General features: G+C 42.5%; 1 protein-coding gene across 1 annotated transcript in view; it reads left to right on the top strand.

The window, feature by feature from the left end:
• LOC124622946 (mucin-2-like) overlaps window positions 1-19,758 on the top strand; it is a 243,596-nt gene that overhangs the window by 122,543 nt on the left and 101,295 nt on the right. The window contains exon 3 of the mRNA XM_047148737.1: window positions 18,231-18,460. Coding sequence (XP_047004693.1) covers window positions 18,231-18,460 — 230 coding nt within the window. The remainder of the gene's footprint in view (window positions 1-18,230; window positions 18,461-19,758) is intronic.

Below are 19,758 nucleotides of genomic sequence, written 5' to 3'. Positions count from 1 at the left end.
AAGCTGAAAGGGGGTTCCTCCGTAAGGGTATTGCCTAACTTCTAGAACAACGGAAGAGATCTATACAAAGAAATGGACCTATGTTGAAAAGCGACAGAAAAAAATGTAGATTAAGCTGATGTCATGGGCATCTACAGAAATTTATGCAGTAAGGTACAAGATTCTAAAATTGACATTTTCAGTGTCTGAAAACGTGAGAAGTTCTTGTCAGTTATTAACAAAAATAATCAGCAAAAATGCTGCTGATTAATCCTCCTCCAAATAATCTTTAAAACGATTTTTGAAGTTAAGCCACCAATATCATTGCTTGCTTACAAAATATATCTGATGTTAATGGACCTATTGTACTGTTTTCATGCCTTCTGTTTTTTTTAAAGTTGAGTGACATAGTTACAGTATAATAAAATGCGTTTAGAAAACTACATTTTTGGGATGTCTAAGTAGAGTGTAATCAGCGCAAGCATTTGACAAGATTAATGTGGGAAATCACTCCCCATACACATTTGTTTTCATATGAGTTACATGCCCTGCTGCATCAGGGCAAAGAAGGGAACCTGCGGAAAATTACTCCAATCGGAGCACAAAAATTTCGAACACACTCTTACCGCCGGACAACGATCAAGATTGTATTCCACGCAGAATTTGCACGACCAAGATCTTACGAAACAGAGAACTTTGTACGAGATGATCTTCACGTAGATCCGCAGGATGTCACTGTCATTCGCTTTTCCCTCACTGGGAACTTTGTATATGTCAAGATGCACACCGAACTGAGTACAGAAATTGTGAGCCGCCACGCATTTAAGCACCCCGACGGACACGTAGGTGATGTGTTGATTGACCACGTGGGTCTCGGCCTGCGTACGATCAGTGTTTCCGAATTCCCGTTCGAGGTTCCGCCTGACGTCGTCGTGTCTACTTTTAAGGCGTATAGCAATGTACTCAGTCACCCGGCCGAAAAACGGAAAACCTAAGAGACCGATCTTGTACTCAACGGCGTCCGTCAAGTGAATGAGAAATCACTTCCCCCCACCACCCCAACCAAAAGAAAGACGAAATCACAAATTGCTCGGTATAATCGACTGTTAGTAGACTAAGACCTAATCGACTGTTAGTAGACTAAGACCCCAGTTCGACACATATTGTGCAGTCACGCCAACTAGACTGTTGAATTCATAACTGTGTGGCTGAATGCTGTAGTGTGTTACACCACATGGACTTTAAGATCACTCTGCCCATCTCAGATCTCTCTGTTACTGATTTTTCGCCCATTTTGTTCTCTCCTGTAGAGCAGAAAATGGTATTCTCTTTCGTCGAATGATGCATTTGGGTCCATATTGAATCTAAGACGTAAAGAACTGATCCCTGATGACCAGCAATGGCGTGTCTGCTGGAGACGCCCCCGACGATGCTGGGCTACCGACGTGACTGTGGCCCACCACACGGCTAGCTAACCAGGATTGGTGGTCTGGGGTGTCACTTCTCTTCATGGCAGGACCCCTTCGGTTGTCATCCGCTGCACCCTTACAGCACAGCGCTACGTCGACAATATTCTACGCCTCGTTTTGTTGTCCTTTCCGACAAGCCATCCTGGGCTTACGTTTCAGCAAGACAAAGCCCACACGCCCTTGGGTAGAGTTTCTACAGCGTGCTTTTTAGACCTACCTTGGCCAGCAAAGTCACCGAATCTCTCCCTAACTGAGAACTTTTGGAGCATTATGGGCAAAGCCCTCCAACCAGCTGACGATTTGGACGGTATAACGGGCCAATTGAACAGAATTTGCCACGATATCCTCAGGAGGAGACCCAACAACACTACAAATCAGTGCAAAGGCGAATAACTGCTTGCATAACAGACAGAGATGGACGTGCTCAGTTTATGAAGCTCTTTCTCTTGACTAATCATTCAGTGCTTCTGTTCGTCCATGTGCATCACGGTTTCCGTCCCGTTCGGATAATTCCTTCGTCATACACCTTTTTTTTTGTCCTTAGAATGTATTAATAGGTACAGATAAATACTGCTAAGGTCTCTTCGTGACTGTGAAACTAAAAGCGGTTTCAGCAAGCTGTGACGGACCTTTTTTGACCACAGACAAATGGCAAATTACTGTTGTGATTATATTGTCCAGCAGGGGGGAGGGTGTGTCCTTGTGGAAACTGGGAACTAACGCTAAGCAGGTATACTGCACCCACATTAATTTTATTCTGGAAATAGGCACGTGAATTCACGTAACAACTGTATGAGGATGGGACAGACAACAGTTTGGGGACTACTTTTATAATGTTCTGTAGATCTTCACATCCGCCTTTAACGCAGGACAAGGCTGAAATCACCGTCGCGCGAAAGAAAACGTATAATTGTCCGTGAACAGCCTGTGTGAGATTTTCTGTACCCCAAATTCCAGGAGAGGCATGTGCTCCATCTTGCCCACCCCACACTCCCCTCGCCTTCAACCCGACCCTCTCTTCCTTATGAGTTCCCATGTATTACGTACGTAGTATGTTTAAAATTAAAGATTAAAACTTTTAAAAATTAGTGCTCGTTACTTTCAGTGTTGCTCTCGTATATGCTCATTTCTAGCTTACCAGAAAGGGCATAGGGAAACTATTTACAATGTGTGTTCGTGATCTTGTTTAAGTGGACTGCATTTGCGGATACAAGTACATTGTATGTATTGTATCGTATGTTAACCGGGGGCCTAGAAACAACGGAGAGGCTTCGTCCCTGCCGCAGCCGCAGCGGTCCACAACCCCACGATGACTACCGCAGTCCTCTTCACCCCTCCACCGCCTCATACCGAACTACTCTTCAGGGTTATTGTGCGGTTCAGTCCCCAGTGGACCCCCCGCCCTCACCCGCCCCCCCCCCCTTCCCAGGGAACGTCTCATACTAGACGAGTGTAACTCCTATGTTTGCGTGGTAGAGTAATGGTGGTGCACGCGAACGTGGAGAACTTGTTTGCGCAGCAATCGCCGACATGGTGTAACTGAGCTGGAATAAGGGGAACCAGCTGCATTCCCCTAGGCAGATGGAAAACCGCCTAAAAACCATTCACAGACTGGCTGCTCACAGGGCCTCGACACAAGTCCGCCGGGAGGATTCGTGCCGGGGACCAGGAACCTTCCCACTCCGGAAAGCCGAAACAAGTACATAGTCAGAGACCTCCTAGAACAACAGAGCCTGGCACGAGAGCCCCACTAGGTTGTGTTTACACAGCACCATTCTGGCCGCCTTGACTTCCTCTTTCAGCACACGAATTGTTTCAGCGCCAATATTAACAATTGTTGAATCACTGTACTCGTCTCCCTAGAAATTTTCAAATGCGCCTCATAAAAGTACGAGCTTCAGTACCTCGGTTGGTGTAAGACGGTTTATTGTGTAGAGGATTGTCTGACACATGCTGCGTTCACACTGCAGCAGCTGCCTTCCCGTAAGTTGCAGGTGAGTGTGCCTACAAGGCCGAGCCAACTGCACTTGCATGCAAGGCTGCCTTTCAGACTGCCCGTGATTGAGCCACTGGAGTCTTGCAACAGCGCATCTGTCTGGACACAAACCCGCGGTCGCAGTTGTAGGTTGACGTCCGGCCACGAGAAGAAGCTTTCGTGGCACCATCAATGACGATCCACAGAAGGTGCCTTGTTAACCCATTCCGCACTTGGTAAAAAATGCCCATCACAGGATTAATTCTGCCCTTCTTGTAGCGGTCATGATGAAGCGCCTTAGGACGAAATGCCGTACCTCTTGCGCAAAACTATCATCAGCGGATACACGAGGAAAACATTAAGGCTAACGGTTATAAAATGAGCTAAACGGCCGCCACACTTGAAGAGAAGTATTGACTCCCGTCGGAGACATATAACCTATTACGTAGCTTTATGAGCGTTGTTACTTAACACTACCTTCTAGCTGCTGCGTCATATATGTCGATGTGCCTATAGTAAATCATGATCCATGCTTAACAGAAATGACCCTGCGAAGCCCGAACTCTTAAGTTCGTGATGCTCGTTTCGAAATCAAGGCCTGAGTGGTTTTAGAAAGTTGTAGCCTACCCTAATCAGATACATTAGTATATTAGTCCCCTAGCTTCTTCGATACTGCTAATCTATTACCTATTACTTTCTTTATTATTATTATCATTATTATTATTATTATTATTATTACACAGGCCAACGAAAATTTTTTTTGATAAACTTTTTTTACTTTGATAGCTGATGTTTATAGATTTTTACGAGCCAAATCCAAATTTAGCCTCAGTGCTTTTTGTATCACCCATAGTTTTCGAGCAATATGCTTTTTATTATATAGTATAAAATCCTATGCTATACAGTACAGTAAACGGGGAAATTAATGAAACGCTTTGTTACAACATAAGCATGGTTTATATTTACAGTAAGCTACTTAAAACAATGATATGTGTTAATAGAGGTTTCACTTGTCAGCTGGAATTGGTTTGTATTTTCTTTCTCTGTTTTCACTGGAGCTTCTTGCGTAGCTGTTTCTACCATGAGTCGCTTGCTGAACTTCTCGGTGAAGTGACCAACAGTAGTCCCCCACCATGTTGGTGTTCCAGCGGCCTTGGTAGCGTTTTTCCATCACTTTAATGTCCTGGTGAAAACGCTCTCCTTGCTCCTCACCAACATCTCCCATATTGTCCGGGAAGTAATCAAGGTGACTGTTCAAAAAGTGAACTTTCAGGTTCATTAAACATCCTAAAGTTTTAAACCTCTTTAACATGGTAGTTATAATAGAAACATATTCTGGGTCTTTTTCATGTCCTAATAACTTTGTAACGACTTGCTTAAATGATACCCATGCTTCTTTCTCATGTAAGGTCATTGTGGATTCAAAGTTAACATCAAACATCAATTTTCTAATGTCAGGTGTGACAAAGACGCCTTCTTTTAGTTTAGTTGCTGAAAGGTGTGGAAACGTTTGGCAGAGATACATAAAACATAGTCCATATTTAGGCAAAGCCTTTACAAACTGTTTCATTAGGCCTAACTTTATATGTAGAGGTGATAGGAGCACGGTTTTTGGATCTACAAGGTTTTTGCGTAGAATGTTCTTCTCACCAGGTTTTAAGGACTCCCTCACAGGCCAGTTCTTTCTGCACCAGTATTGATCCCTAGCCCTACTGTCCCATTCACACAAGGAACATAGAAATTTGGTAGAGCCACCTTGCTGTCCAAGGAGCATGCATGTTGCTTTTAGATCGCCACATATCATCCAACCATGAGTAGAATAGCTTATTTTATTTAGCACTATTTCTAGGTTTTCATAACTTACTTTCGTATGTACAGAATGTCAAACAGGTATAGATGCATACATGTTACTATTGTGTAATAAAATAGCCTTTAAACTGGTTCTGGATGAATCAATAAACAGCTTCCAGTCTTCCTTTTTGTATTCAACACCAAACTCATTCATCAGACCGGGAATGTCTGAGCAGTACACAAAATAACCTTCTTGTTGAAAAAACTTGGAAAATTGCTGCTCTCTCTTTCTATACATGTGTATGCTGGTTCCAACAGCCAATAAGTTCTTTTCTTTTAATCTAGAGCCAAGCAATTCAGCTTTTTCTTTCGTTAAGCCCAGATCCCTAACAAAATCATTAAGCTCGGTCTGAATAAACAATTTGCGCTCTAGACTTTCTGTATTACAATGGAATTCATCATCATCTGGTTCATCTAAATCAGATTGTACATCAAAAAATACTTCTGTTGGAATGGAATTTAAATCATCTGGTGATTCAGGAACCGGCAGATCTACACCATGCCCTACTGGTCGGATGGCGAACGGAAGGTTAGGGTAGCTTATTACCTTCTTGATTTTCGAATTATGATCGGTAGTATCAACACTGTGAAAGTAGCAATCATTGGAATGATTTCTTGGCCCCCTCCATATCATAGGAACAGCAAATCTAAAGGCTTTTTCCTCCTTTTTGGACAATTTTCTCAGATCTTCAACACACACATAACATACCTATTACGGCGCCCAATATTTATCTTGATCACCAAGTTTAGATCCAAAGTATGATAGATAAAACTTTTTCACAGAGTCTGTAATGTTTCCTTGGTGTTTTTAATCACAAATTCACCACAAATATAACAAAAACTGTCAGTAGAGTTTTTACAACCACGATTAGATATTGTACTAAGCACATGTACAGGAAGCGGGAAAGTGAGGTTAGGTTGACAGTAAACACCATCTGTTAACACAAAAATAGAATTGACTTTTTTGCCGGCATATGTTTTTCAGCAGTGCTACCAACGTCATCAACATTCATTACACCTCCTTTTTAAATATAAAGGTTGTTAAATTCTTTAAAAAAAATCGCTTAATTTCATAAATTTAACTGTAAACTGTGAAGAAATGGTGGGTGATACCGTTTTTTAAGTATCATATTTGGATTTCCCACCCTAAAAAAGATAAGAATAAGGTATTTTCAGCAAAAAAGTTTTTCCGTCGTTGGCCTGTGTTATTATTGTGACCAGACGAAACCGTCTTCCTCAGGCCATAATTGTGAGTTCTTTGTCAGTGAGGTGGCACATCTAACTAGAATACATAAAGTATTAGTTCACTTTATTACGTAAATGAATAAAAGAGCTCTTAACTTTGTCACACTTCTTTGCCACAGAAGTAGTGAATAATTTACAGTTTTCATTGGCCATGGAAGCATCGTTTGATGCGGTAAGTAACAAATTGTTCTTTTTAAGTACGATTTTCGACATTTACAATAGTACAAATTCATATGAAGTCTTAACAACTGTCACTGTCCTACACAATGGTGTTGGCTGCTGTAGCTGGTGTCACAAACTGGCCTGAGCTCTTGCATGCTCGACGCTATATTGACCTCAGTGTGAGGGCGCTGCTATTCTGAGAGGGAGCTTTCATTGGGCTTCCGAATACCCTCATTGTAGAAGCCTACAGATTTTGTTGTAAGCCACTCGTCCACTTCATTAATGACACCATCTGTGTTGTCAAATTGGCGACCACGCAACGAATTCTTCATTTTTGGGAAGAAGAGAAGTCGCTAGGTGCGAGATCGAGAGAAAAAGGCGGATGCTGCAAGATCTTAAAGCCACGTGCCCTTGTTTTGTCAACTGCAAGTTTAGATGAATGAGCCGGTACATTGTCGGCCAGAAAACGACACTTTTGGAGAGCATACCGTGGAATTTCTTAGCCAGAGCTTTTCGCAACTTCTCCAGAAGATTTCTGTAATATCCGCCGTGATGGCTTGATGCTTAGCAAGGTACTCCGTGTGGATCACTTCACGACAGTCCCAAGAAACTGACAGCATGATCTTCTCAAATAACGTTTGCACTTTGCTCGTCTGTAAGGGACATGTGATCATTTTATAAGCGCCTTTTCCTCCTGACAGCTTTGTCATAATCCGGGCAGTCATTTCCATTAAAAAAAATCGACATTTCGCCATGGATTTCCCGCCCACTGTTACCTCTCAAACGCAGGAAATTTGTCACATTACGAGTCACAGTTTTCTCCATCTTACAACTCAGCCACTTCCTGTTTTCCGCATGAAAAAAAATGGACAGAACTCAGCTCTGGGTTCAAAATCATTTGCCCCGTGATGCGCACACATTATTTATGACGGGACTGTAATGAGCGGATTGTAACTGCAACAGTTTGTTTTTTTTACTTTCTCTCTCCCCCCCCCCCCCTCCAAATAGAACTCACTTTCACCCCCACTTTTAACGTGCCAGAAATGACCGCAATTTGAATAACAGCAACAATGACGATAGCAATAAATTATTTAATTTCTATGAAAATAAGAAAGGATTAAATTTAGTTACCGTAATAATTTGCTTACTCCAAAGCTTACTACACCGTTTTAGCATAGCCCCAGGAAATTGCAATTCATAGATGTACAGGATATGGAAAGCATAATCCAAAAATTTGAGAAATACGTGTATCATGCAGTCATTTTAACTACAATAACAGTCACAAACTCTCACAACTTTGGTTGTGTTATAATTTAAATCATGTAAAATCGAAGTATTCACTCACCATTATCAGCGTATCACTTAGCACTACGATTATGGACACAGGTCTGCAGACTATGGCTATGCGAGCCTGGAAATTGTGGAATACTATTTGTTTGACTAGCTTACTCTTTCGTTCCGAAATCCAGCCTTCCTTTTATTGTTTTACTAAGTTGCTTCTTCCGTTTCTGTACTCATTCACTCAAGTTGTTGTGTTTTGCGGGTTCTGCCTGTAGACTAAGGAACCGTGCCGGATTTGTTGTCGAAACCAGGTACTGTCGGCCCATGAATGTGTTGGTGCTCCTATACCCGTTTGGAATTTTATCGGCCAGACCATGTGCCCATGATTGGGCTGGACCACACACTAGCAACTGGAAAGTATCCTATGTTATATGTATGTAGATTGTTAATTCTAGAATTCCCTGCCATTTCCAAGAAACTTACTTTTCATGCTACTTTGTTCTATGGATGGCTGTTATCTCCGAAACAATCCATCTTCGGTTGTATCGTTTTTTTGTTTATTTATTTATTTATTTATTAAACCGCCAGTTCAATCTAACTGTTAAACCTGCTCCAAATAACCGGCTTCTTAAATAACAGTTTCTCGGTTTTTATTCCTAATATTTCCTGTAATAAACGTAGAAATCGAACAAAAATTGAAAAAAATTGACTGCCGCAGTTTCAAAATAGGTAGAATCAAAATATTAAGTTAAACAGGCAAATAAAAGAAAATTTAGTCCATCCATCGTCAATTGCTTTTCTCGAGAAATGATAATTCGTTGAACACTGCAAAAAGTCTCCTACTGATTCTAATTTTTTGAAACTCTGCTCAAAAATCATGTTGTAACCGAGGATTTTACGAGTATTTGGGTATTATGAATAGTTAGTGCTAAAGGATGCGAACTACGGTAGAAGAACTGTATTTTTCGCGTTAATTTGTCCGTTTTCAAGGAGTACAAGAACACAAAGTCATATTGTTTGGACACAGGCAGCAGAGCAGCTACTTTCCATTTTTATTTTAAGCTAAGAATGAATTGTCAAATTTCAAGTTTTCTTCCTGTATGATGTCGCAAGTTTCTTGTGGCTCCTCCTTTCTTGAAACTTCTAAAGTAAATGTAGCATTGTACTTCATTGCTACCGCACTCTGTAAAATACTTCCAGTCTAAGGATGGTACCATTCTGTAACACAACTGACATTCGGCACCGAAAGCGAGTAATTACTATACAGAACAGATGGGGCATATCTGTCTTCACACTACATGCACACGCGTGGCCTCTAACAGACCTTTCCACATGGTAACAGGTGCAATATCGTCTCAGCAATGCCGTACCGATTTTTATACCATGTGTTTGTTGCTCCTTTCTGTTGGCATTGTCACGAAAATATCACTGGTCGCTCTTCCATTTTCTTTAATAATGCAACACTTCAAAGCAATGGAATTTAACGAATAAAAATTCATTGTCCGTTAAAAAAGTTTTGAAACTTCCTGGCAGATTAAAACTGTGTGCCGCACCGAGACTCGAACTCGGGACCTTTGCCTTCGAGTCTCGGTCCGTCACACAGTTTTAATCGGCCAGGAAGTTTCATTTCAGCGCACACTCCGCTGCAGAGTGAAAATTTCATTCTAAAAAAGGTTTGTTTGAAAACAAAAATTTTAGCTCTGCTGCTGTGGCTAATTCACATTCCGATTTTTTTATGCGGTTACAATTAAAGATAACAAACATCTGTTATAACCGAGACCACACAAATATCCAAAAACACCGCTTATTCAGAACTAAAATACCGTAATCGATGTTGCAACCGGTCGGTTTTCTTCATCCCTATTTTATTCTCCAAAGGCAGCTTCAAAACTGATCTTCTTCGCTCTAAGGGATACGCACGAGTATGTAATCTGTCTTCAATTTTTACTGCCATCTCGTTTTGCGTCGATTCCCACACCCCTTCATCCTCTTGGCCCGTAAAGCGTGCCCTGACGTGGGATTCTCGATACACTCATTTTTAGGAGATGTTTTATTCTCTTCAACCTTTTCATTAATTTTGTAAATATCTAGTTGCTTCCTAATATCCTCATTTACTATATGGTCTTCCGTGGTAACACTTCTCACTTTCCTGAGAGATATCATTATCGCTGATTTTTATCACGTATTTTATGGATTTGTGAGTCACTTCCATACAGCAATACAGGTGTAGACATGTTTTTACAAAATTTTCATTTCTTTCCTTCAGTAGTTTGTTTTGGAATGTTTTGTTTATCATTCCTCTTACTGGTTGATATTTGTTAGGGGGGGGGGGGGATGTTCATGAAAAATACACATTATTTTAAACATGCACCAAATGCACAATTTTGAAGATACGCCAATGAATTTTTGTACCATGCTTTACATGAAATCAACACATTTACTGTTAACTGCCTTAAATTATATATATTAAACTTCCTTTTTATTGAATTTAAAAATTTTATTTTCTGAAAATAATACATGTACTTTTTTCTTAGAAGCTACTGAAGAGATTTCTACAAAATTTACCTGTTTAATGTATTTGCATATAGTAAGCTTATCTCATGAGGTTTTTTGAACGTACCGAATAGGAGAATTTTATTTTTTATTTTTTAAAAAATTATAATTTTGTAAGAATAATATAAAATCCAGGCAAAATTCCAAGCACTTTACCCATATCTCAGAATTTCGAATTTTACTCTTGAGACGTCTTTTATTGGATATATACAAGTAAGTGTTCATAATTTCATAATTCTAACCGTCATACGTTCTGGGGAAAACGTACATGAACTTAAAAAAAATAATTTCCATGAAATGCATTTTAAGTCAAGCGAATGTTTTTTCTTACGTCCTGTTTTCAAAAGACCCCAGATTTGTACTCGAGTCCTCTTTCCCTTCAAAGCTTCTCTTCTGGTTTCTTATTTTCTGCCCTCTTTCGTTCACCAGGTCTTCAACTGACTTTTCAGCTGCAGAAAGGCGCTGTAAATCTATTTTACTCGAAAAGCCCTGAGTGGAATTTCCTGTTTTACAGCCCATTCTCTCCAATACCACCATTCTCCTTACGTTTCTATCATTAAATACAAGAACTGCGTCATAAGTTGCAATTCTGACAGCTGTAGAGCATGAAAATGTGGCAGACAAAGAATTGCTTCTTCATAAATAAAGCAGCTGGTTTGTTATTATTTCTAAGATACGAAACAGTCACAGGTGAATATAAAACCAAAGTTTATATATCACAGTCTCCTACCTGCAATCCTTGCAAGTTTGCTTGGAATTAATCCACAGAATATATGTTCACCGAGCTGGTATTGAATGTTGCTTCAAAAATTGGGAGTGGTAGGAAGGTCATGTCACACATTTAATTATGTTTAAGGCACTTCGGATGCGATATCATCAATAAAACTATGGGAACTTATTGTCCATGTGTTCTACTAATAAACAAAAAAAATGACATTTTCAGTCAATTTCTTGAATGTCCCCCACCCTTAATCTTATTTTCTATATCTTTTCCATATCATAATTTTTTATAATATGCCAACGGCAGAACAGGCGGGAGACATCTCTTCAGGGCAGACAGAGCTCGGAGCCTGGGAATAACGGTCTGCCTACAATTGTGATCCGAAATATCAGTCAACGAGCTTGGAAGCTGTGCAGTGACCCTTCTAACAGCTTTATCCAAAATTTTTGAGAAAGCAATGTATTCAAGAGTAGCTTCACATATCTGTAAAAATGAAGTACTAACAAAATGTCAGTTTGGTTTCCAGAAAGGTTTTTCAACAGAAAATGCCATATATGCTTTCACCAGTCAAATTTTGAATGATCTGAATAATCGAACACCACCCATTGGGATTTTTTGTGATCTCTCAAAGGCTTTTGATTGTGTAAATCATGAAATTCTGCTAGACAAGCTCAAGTATTGTGGCATGAGTGGGACAGTGCACAGCTGGTTTAATTCGTACCTAACTGGAAGAGTGCAGAAAGTTGAAATAAGTAGTTCTCGTAACATGCAAAGATCAGCACATTCCCCAAACTGTGGAACTATCAAGAATGGGGTTCCACAAGGGTCAGTCTTGGGTCCTTTGTTGTTCTTATTATATATTAATGACTTGCCATTCTATATATATGAAGAAGCAAAGTTAGTTCTCTTTGCTGATGATACAAGTATAGTAATCACACCTGACAAACAAGAATTAACTGATGAAATTGTCAATACTGTCTTTCAGAAAATTACTAAGTGGTTCCTTGTAAACGGACTCTCACTGAAATTTGATAAGACACAGTACATACAGTTCCGTATAGGGAATGGTATGACGCCATTAATAAATATAGACCTTAATCAGAAGCATATAGCTAAGGTAGAATATTCCAAATTTTTAGGTGTGTCCATTGATGAGAGATTAAATTGGAAGAAACACGTTGATGATCTGCTGAAACGTTTGAGTTCAGCTACTTATGCAATAAGGGTCATTGCAAATTTTGGTGATAAACATCTTAGTAAATTAGCTTACTACGCCTATTTTCACTCATTGCTTTCATATGGCATCATATTTTGGGGGAATTCATCACTGAGGAATAAAGTATTTATTGCACCAAAGCGTGTAATCAGAATAATAGCTGTAATTCACCCAAGATCATCCTGCAGACATTTATTTAAGGATCTAGGGATATTCACAGTAGCTTCTCAGTATATATACTCTCTTATGAAATTTGTTATTAACAACCAAACCCAATTCAAAAGTAATAGCAGTGCGCATAACTACAATACTAGGAGAAAGGATGATCTTCACTATTCAAGATTAAATCTAACTTTGGCACAGAAAGGGGTGAATTACACTGGCACTAAAGTCTTTGGTCACTTACCAAATACACTCCTGGAAATGGAAAAAAGAACACATTGACACCGGTGTGTCAGACCCACCATACTTGCTCCGGACACTGCGAGAGGGCTGTACAAGCAATGATCACACGCACGGCACAGCGGACACACCAGGAACCGCGGTGTTGGCCGTCGAATGGCGCTAGCTGCGCAGCATTTGTGCACCGCCGCCGTCAGTGTCAGCCAGTTTGCCGTGGCATACGGAGCTCCATCGCAGTCTTTAACACTGGTAGCATGCCGCGACAGCGTGGACGTGAACCGTATGTGCAGTTGACGGACTTTGAGCAGGGCGTATAGTGGGCATGCGGGAGGCCGGGTGGACGTACCGCCGAATTGCTCAACATGTGGGGCGTGAGGTCTCCACAGTGCATCGATGTTGTCGCCAGTGGGCGGCGGAATGTGCACGTGCCCGTCGACCTGGGACCGGACCGCAGCGACGCACGGATGCACGCCAAGACGGTACGATCCTACGCAGTGCCGTAGGGGACCGCACCGCCACTTCCCAGCAAATTAGGGACACTGTTGCTCCTGGGGTATCGGCGAGGACCATTCGCAACCGTCTCCATGAAGCTGGGCTACGGTCCCGCACACCGTTAGACCGTCTTCCGCTCACGCCCCAACATCGTGCAGCCCGCCTCCAGCGGTGTCGCGACAGGCGTGAATGGAGGGACGAATGGAGACGTGTCGTCTTCAGCGATGAGAGTCGCTTCTGCCTTGGTGCCAATGATGGTCGTATGCGTGTTTGGCGCCGTGCAGGTGAGCGCCACAATCAGGACTGCATACGACCGAGGCACACAGGGCCAACACCCGGCATCATGGTGTGGGGAGCGATCTCCTACACTGGCCGTACACCACTGGTGATCGTCGAGGGGACACTGAATAGTGCACGGTACATCCAAACCGTCATCGAACCCATCGTTCTACCATTCCTAGACCGGCAAGGGAACTTGCTGTTCCAACAGGTCAATGCACGTCCGCATGTATCCCGTGCCACCCAACGTGCTCTAGAAGGTGTAAGTCAACTACCCTGGCCAGCAAGATCTCCGGATCTGTCCCCCATTGAGCATGTTTGGGACTGGATGAAGCGTCGTCTCACGCGGTCTGCACGTCCAGCACGAACGCTGGTCCAACTGAGGCGCCAGGTGGAAATGGCATGGCAAGCCGTTCCACAGGACTACATCCAGCATCTCTACGATCGTCTCCATGGGAGAATAGCAGCCTGCATTGCTGCGAAAGGTGGATATACACTGTACTAGTGCCGACATTGTGCATGCTCTGTTGCCTGTGTCTATGTGCCTGTGGTTCTGTCAGTGTGATCATGCGATGTATCTGACCCCAGGAATGTGTCAATAAAGTTTCCCCTTCCTGGGACAATGAATTCACGGTGTTCTTATTTCAATTTCCAGGAGTGTAGTATCAAAAGTCTGACAGATAACCAACAAGTATTTAAGAAGAAATTAAATGAATTTCTGAATGACAACTCCTTCTACTCCATAGAGGAATTTTTAGATATAAATTAAGGAAAAAAAATTAAAAAATAAAAATAAAAAATAAAGAAACACAAAAAATAAAGTTGTTATATTAACTTAAGTATGTTGTTAAATTAACCTAATTATGTCATGTATTGGAAAATTCGACTCGTTCCACATCATTACGAAATATCGTATTCATGATCCATGGAACTAGTATTAATCTAATCTAATCTAATCTAAACCGTAAGGTGGCCGGATGATTTCATACATACTGGCTCTCTTCACAACACACAGCCTCGGATGAAAAAGTGTGAATGTTTTTTGCGGGTGGGGTTTCGTTACCCCCATTATCCCTCCCCCCCCCCCCCTCCCTCCTTGTATCATCACCATCACTTTTACCGTATCATGAGGCTCTTGATAAGTTTTATATTCATCATTGCGATAAGAACACGAAACAACCCAATCGAGCTACCGTAGTTTTTGCAAGAAAATCCTAAACTGCACAACCCAAGACTGAAGACACTCCATCAGAAAACAGGCTGACAGGGAACCCCAGGCGTGGTAGGTCGCAAAAAGCCAATGATATTTACGGCATTCGACGCCCCACATATTTTCTACCATGCAACGACATTATTGGCTGCAAATGGCAACAAGGGGCGGTACTGGAGATATCCAACGGCGAGCACAGCATGAGGCTACGGGGCGTAATTGCACTGCTTAGTCGACGAGTAACTCACAGCAGTGACACAGTGCTAGTGGTGTTGGTACAAAGCAGAGCAATAGCGACGGTAAACAAAGCAAACATTGCATTATATCGACAACAACAGTTGCCGAAGTTGACATTTCGTCAGAAACGAAACGAAGAAATTTCGCAGAGAGATAAGTAAGTGGCAGAGGAAAAATTAGCGTTTCTGCAAACAAAGTCAGTGGAATTTGTGGTGTCGTATACGCTCGACTGTCCGGACAATGTATATGAGGAGTACAATGATGACGATACCTGCTTAACAAGTGAAAGCGATACTGAAACAGGTGTCGAGCCATATAGTGCATCATCCTCATGAGACAGGGAGCTACAAGTCTCGTCTCTGGTGAAACATAGTAAAGGACAATGGTGGTCGAAGCAGCGGGTACTAAACATAATTAGATGCATGGAATATCATCCGCAGAATAGTAAAAAAAAAACATTATGAACAGATTTCGAATATGTCCGCATCAATGTGACAGTGTAGTGTAAAACAAAAACTACTGATTTTCAAGGGAGGTCAAGGCGCACTTGTTACAGATGCTGGAGTATGCACGTTTACGCGATGTGCACGTAGTGACGTACTACGTTATGCACATCAAACTGCACGCGACATATATTACGGTGATTTCAAGGGAAGCAGTGGATGGTTGTTTAACTTCCAACAGTGCTATAGAATTGGAAAACGTAATATAATGAAATTTCAAAAGAAAGTGTCAACTCGACGATGCACAACAAACTGCGAAATGGCCCGAAAATCTGCAAATCAGATAAACAAACTAATCCTGTCGTTCAGCAAGAAATTTGTTTTTAACTCTTACCACTCGGGATGTTAAGACGAAATGCATATTAAAAAAACCTGAAAATTAGAGGTACCAAGAGAGTTATATCAAGATCAACTAACAGCAATGCCTTAACGCATTCGTGTACAATTATACTGACAACCTGGATAACAAATTGGCTGCGATACGTTGGAAGTGCTCTGCGGCCTAGCATTCTTTCTCGAGTGCATGATCTTACAAGGACAGCAGGAAATATTAAGGTCACAGCAAGCAATAGTGGGAAAACGGGCATAAGAAAACTATAACTACGATTATGAGCACTGTTTTTGGGCAATAGCTGGTCAAAATAACTTGATTTTGTTTGATTCCTGGTCTGCGCTAATAATAATACTACTTTAGAGCAAACAAATCTCCTGAAAAGTGTCCGACATTGCATTTCATACCACCTGGAACCACTGGACGATTTCAGTCTCTGAAGGTTTGTTTTTTCCGTGCCTATAAAACATATTATCGCACTATCTGCAGCTACGCTTTAAAAGATAGCCAGTTTCATGATATGCTCCACGACAGACTGTTTCGCTTGCTGTTGCATGCCATCACATTCCATCAGTTCCCATCACCCCGTTACACCAATATGATTCTATACGCATTCTTTAAGAGTGCATACTTAACTGAACCTCTTGCAACTCGCAGGAAGTTCGCCTTCGATCTTGATGGTGCGAACCTTTGTTACTACTGTGACACGCCATTTTTCATTCGGTGTGCATGGTACAAGTTAATGATTTTGTTTTGAACGTCTCTTCAATGTCGATGATATCCATTTTGTGAAGTGTAATACATACAGAGGATAGGCAAAATAATTTGAACACCTGTACTTACTTGGGAATGGTTTATTAATAGGGTGGACGCCCATTTGCCCGTAATACAGCTGCGATTCTTGGTGGAATACTGGCATATAATGATTATATAGTCTCCGGTGGAATACTATGCCACTCTTCGATCAGAACCTCTTCTAACGCCTGTGGTGACGAGAGAGGCGGAAGTCTGCTTCGGAGTCTGCTCTCCAAAACCGCCCACAAGGGTTCGATAATGTTCAAGTCCGGGGACTGTGTTGGGCAGGGAAGACACTGTGATTCAGTTGTATGCTCCTTATACCGCGATTGTACTGTCGTGGCTGTGTGAATAAGTGCATTATCGTCCTGAAATATGGTATCATTGTTAGGGAACAACATTTGAATCATGGGGTGCAGCTGATCACCTAAAATGTTCACATAATCGCTGGCTGTAACATGACCTTTGAGAGTAATGATGGAACCAGCAGAATATCATGATATGTCTGTCCACAGCATCACACTTCCATCTCCATGCTTAACTGTCGGAATCATGCAATCAGGACAGTAGGCTTCTTTTGGTGCTCTCCAGACGTAAACCCGACTCGATGTTGGGAATAACGAAAACGTTGACTGTCAGACCATATGACGTGTTTCGACTGATCAGTCGTCCAGGATTTTTGCCCCTGACGCCTTGTTTTACGCTTCTTTGTGTTGGTTGTCGTCACCAATGATTTCATTATAGCAGCTCGTCCACGAATATTCGCTTTATGGAGTTCTCGGCGGACAGTGTCGATAGATTCGGGGTCCCGAAGATGGCTGTTGAGCTTTGCAGTCACTTTAGCCGACGTAGTTTTCTGTTGTTTTGACACAATTCGTGTTAGAGCACGACGATCTCTGTCATTTAGTTTTGATTTGCACCCACAATTACGTTCACATGACGATGTCTTTCGATGTTTAGTGTAGGCTCTCATGACTGTTGAAACTGTTGCTCTTGAAACATTCAATAAGCTGGCTGTCTCAATTACTGATACTCCAGCAAATCAGGCCCCCACAATCTGTCCTCTTTGGAACTCTGTTAGGTCTTTTATTGCACGTCGACCTCGGTTTCTGAATGTACATACGAAGTGTACACTACTCATAAGCAATCTGCACTGATGCCCAGTCCGTACTGAACATGCACAGTCCAGCGCGACACGTGCCTTACCTGCGTTGTTGACCATCAAACACAACCATCCAATACTACCACTGGTCACATTATTTTGCCTATCTTCTGTAAATCCCATAGAAGGTTGATCTCTGCACCTCTCAGACACTCATTCTCTGTCGCCCTACTGTTTCACATGGTGAATGATTAGGAGCTAACATTTCTTCTGTCCATTGTTAACACGAAACGTTCAAATGAGAGTTACTAAAGATTGAACTAGAGACCTCCTACTCGAGGGGTTGCTTGTAAGTCTTCGTGTAGGCTGCGACGCTGTAGCTGTCTTCAGCGTAAGCTCGGAGCGCTGACCCTTGCGATGTCGGCAGGTGGCGAGCGGCCAGAGGCGGCGCGTGGGCGCCGGCATCAGCGCGCTGGCGCCGCTGGACGAGACGGCGGGCGCGGCCGGCGGCGACCACGACCACCACCACCACCACACGCACGTCTCCAGGCTCGACGTCGTCTGCGACGCCACCTCCATGACCGTCACGCTCGACTTCGACGGTCCCTTCAACGGCGTCGTCTACAGCAAGGGCCACTTCAGCGACTCACGCTGCAGGTAGGCCTGACAGCAGTTGAAGCGTGCCGGCCGCTCTGATAAGGGGTCCGCGCCTTCTCGTTTAAATTTATGCTATAAGCAGAAAAGAAAGTGACGGAAACGGGAGGTTCAGATGACCAACCGTTTTGGGCCAGGGCAGGCTAGGCATGAGCCACTTACGTTAGTGTATTTTCCAGGCAGCGGTTGGCGCAGCAAAAAGAGTACCGAATGGTAATTTAAATGTCGAGGAGTCGAGCTCCTCTGCATATTTTTTTATTTCCAACTTTTACGTTACTTACGCAGCAAATAAACCGAAATAATGCTCAATACATTGTATTTTCAAGATGAAGGAAGACTGCTCTTGTGCACTATTAAAATGATACGCCCCAGAATGCACTTCACTAATCTAATTCCACATTGTGTACGACTTCGTACACAATGGTAAGGATAAATGGGCTACAGAGTAGTGTGGCAACTGTCATCGTTGGTACACTATGTGATCAAAAGTAACCGGGCACCTAACTGAATATGACTTACAAGTTTATGGCGCCTTCCATCGGCAAAGCTGGAATTCAATATGGTGTTGGCCCACTCTAAGCTTGATGACAGCTTCCACCCTCGCAGGCATACGTTCAATCAGGTCCTGGAAGGTTTCCGGGGGAATGGCAGCCCATTCTTCGAGGAGTGCTGCACTGAGGAGAGGTATCGATGTCGTTCGGTGAGGTCTGGCACGAAGTTCAAATGGTTCAAATAGCTCTGAGCACTATGGGACTTAACATCTGAGGTCATCAGTCCCCTACAACTTAGAACTACTTAAACCTAACCAACCTAAGGACATCGCACACATCCATGCACGAGGCAGGATTCGAACTTGCGACCGTAGCAGTCGCGCGGTTCCGGACTGAAGTGCCTAGAACCGCTCGGTCACCGCGGCCGGCTGGCACGAAGTCGGCTTCCAAAACATCCCAGAGGTGTTCTATAGGATTCAGGTCACGACACCGTGCAGGCCAGTCCATTACAGGGATGTTATTGTCGTGTAACCACTCCGCCACAGGTCGCGCATTATGAACAGGTGCTTGATCGTGTTCAAAGATGCAGTCGCCATCCCCAAATTGCTCTTCAACAGTGGAAAGTAAGAAGGTGCTTAAAATATGAATGTAGGCCTGTGCTGTGATAGTGCCACGCAAAACAACAAGGGGTTCAAGCCCCCTACATGAAAAAGACTACCACATCATAACACCACCGCCTACCAATTTTACTGATGGCACTACATACGCTGGCAGATGACGTTTACCGGTCATTTGCCATACCCACACCCT

This window comes from Schistocerca americana, chromosome 7 (assembly GCF_021461395.2).
Source record: "Schistocerca americana isolate TAMUIC-IGC-003095 chromosome 7, iqSchAmer2.1, whole genome shotgun sequence".
Taxonomy (NCBI): Eukaryota; Metazoa; Arthropoda; class Insecta; order Orthoptera; family Acrididae; genus Schistocerca; species Schistocerca americana.
Note: the sequence above shows the minus strand (reverse complement) of the source record. Positions and strands in the feature narration are given on the sequence as shown.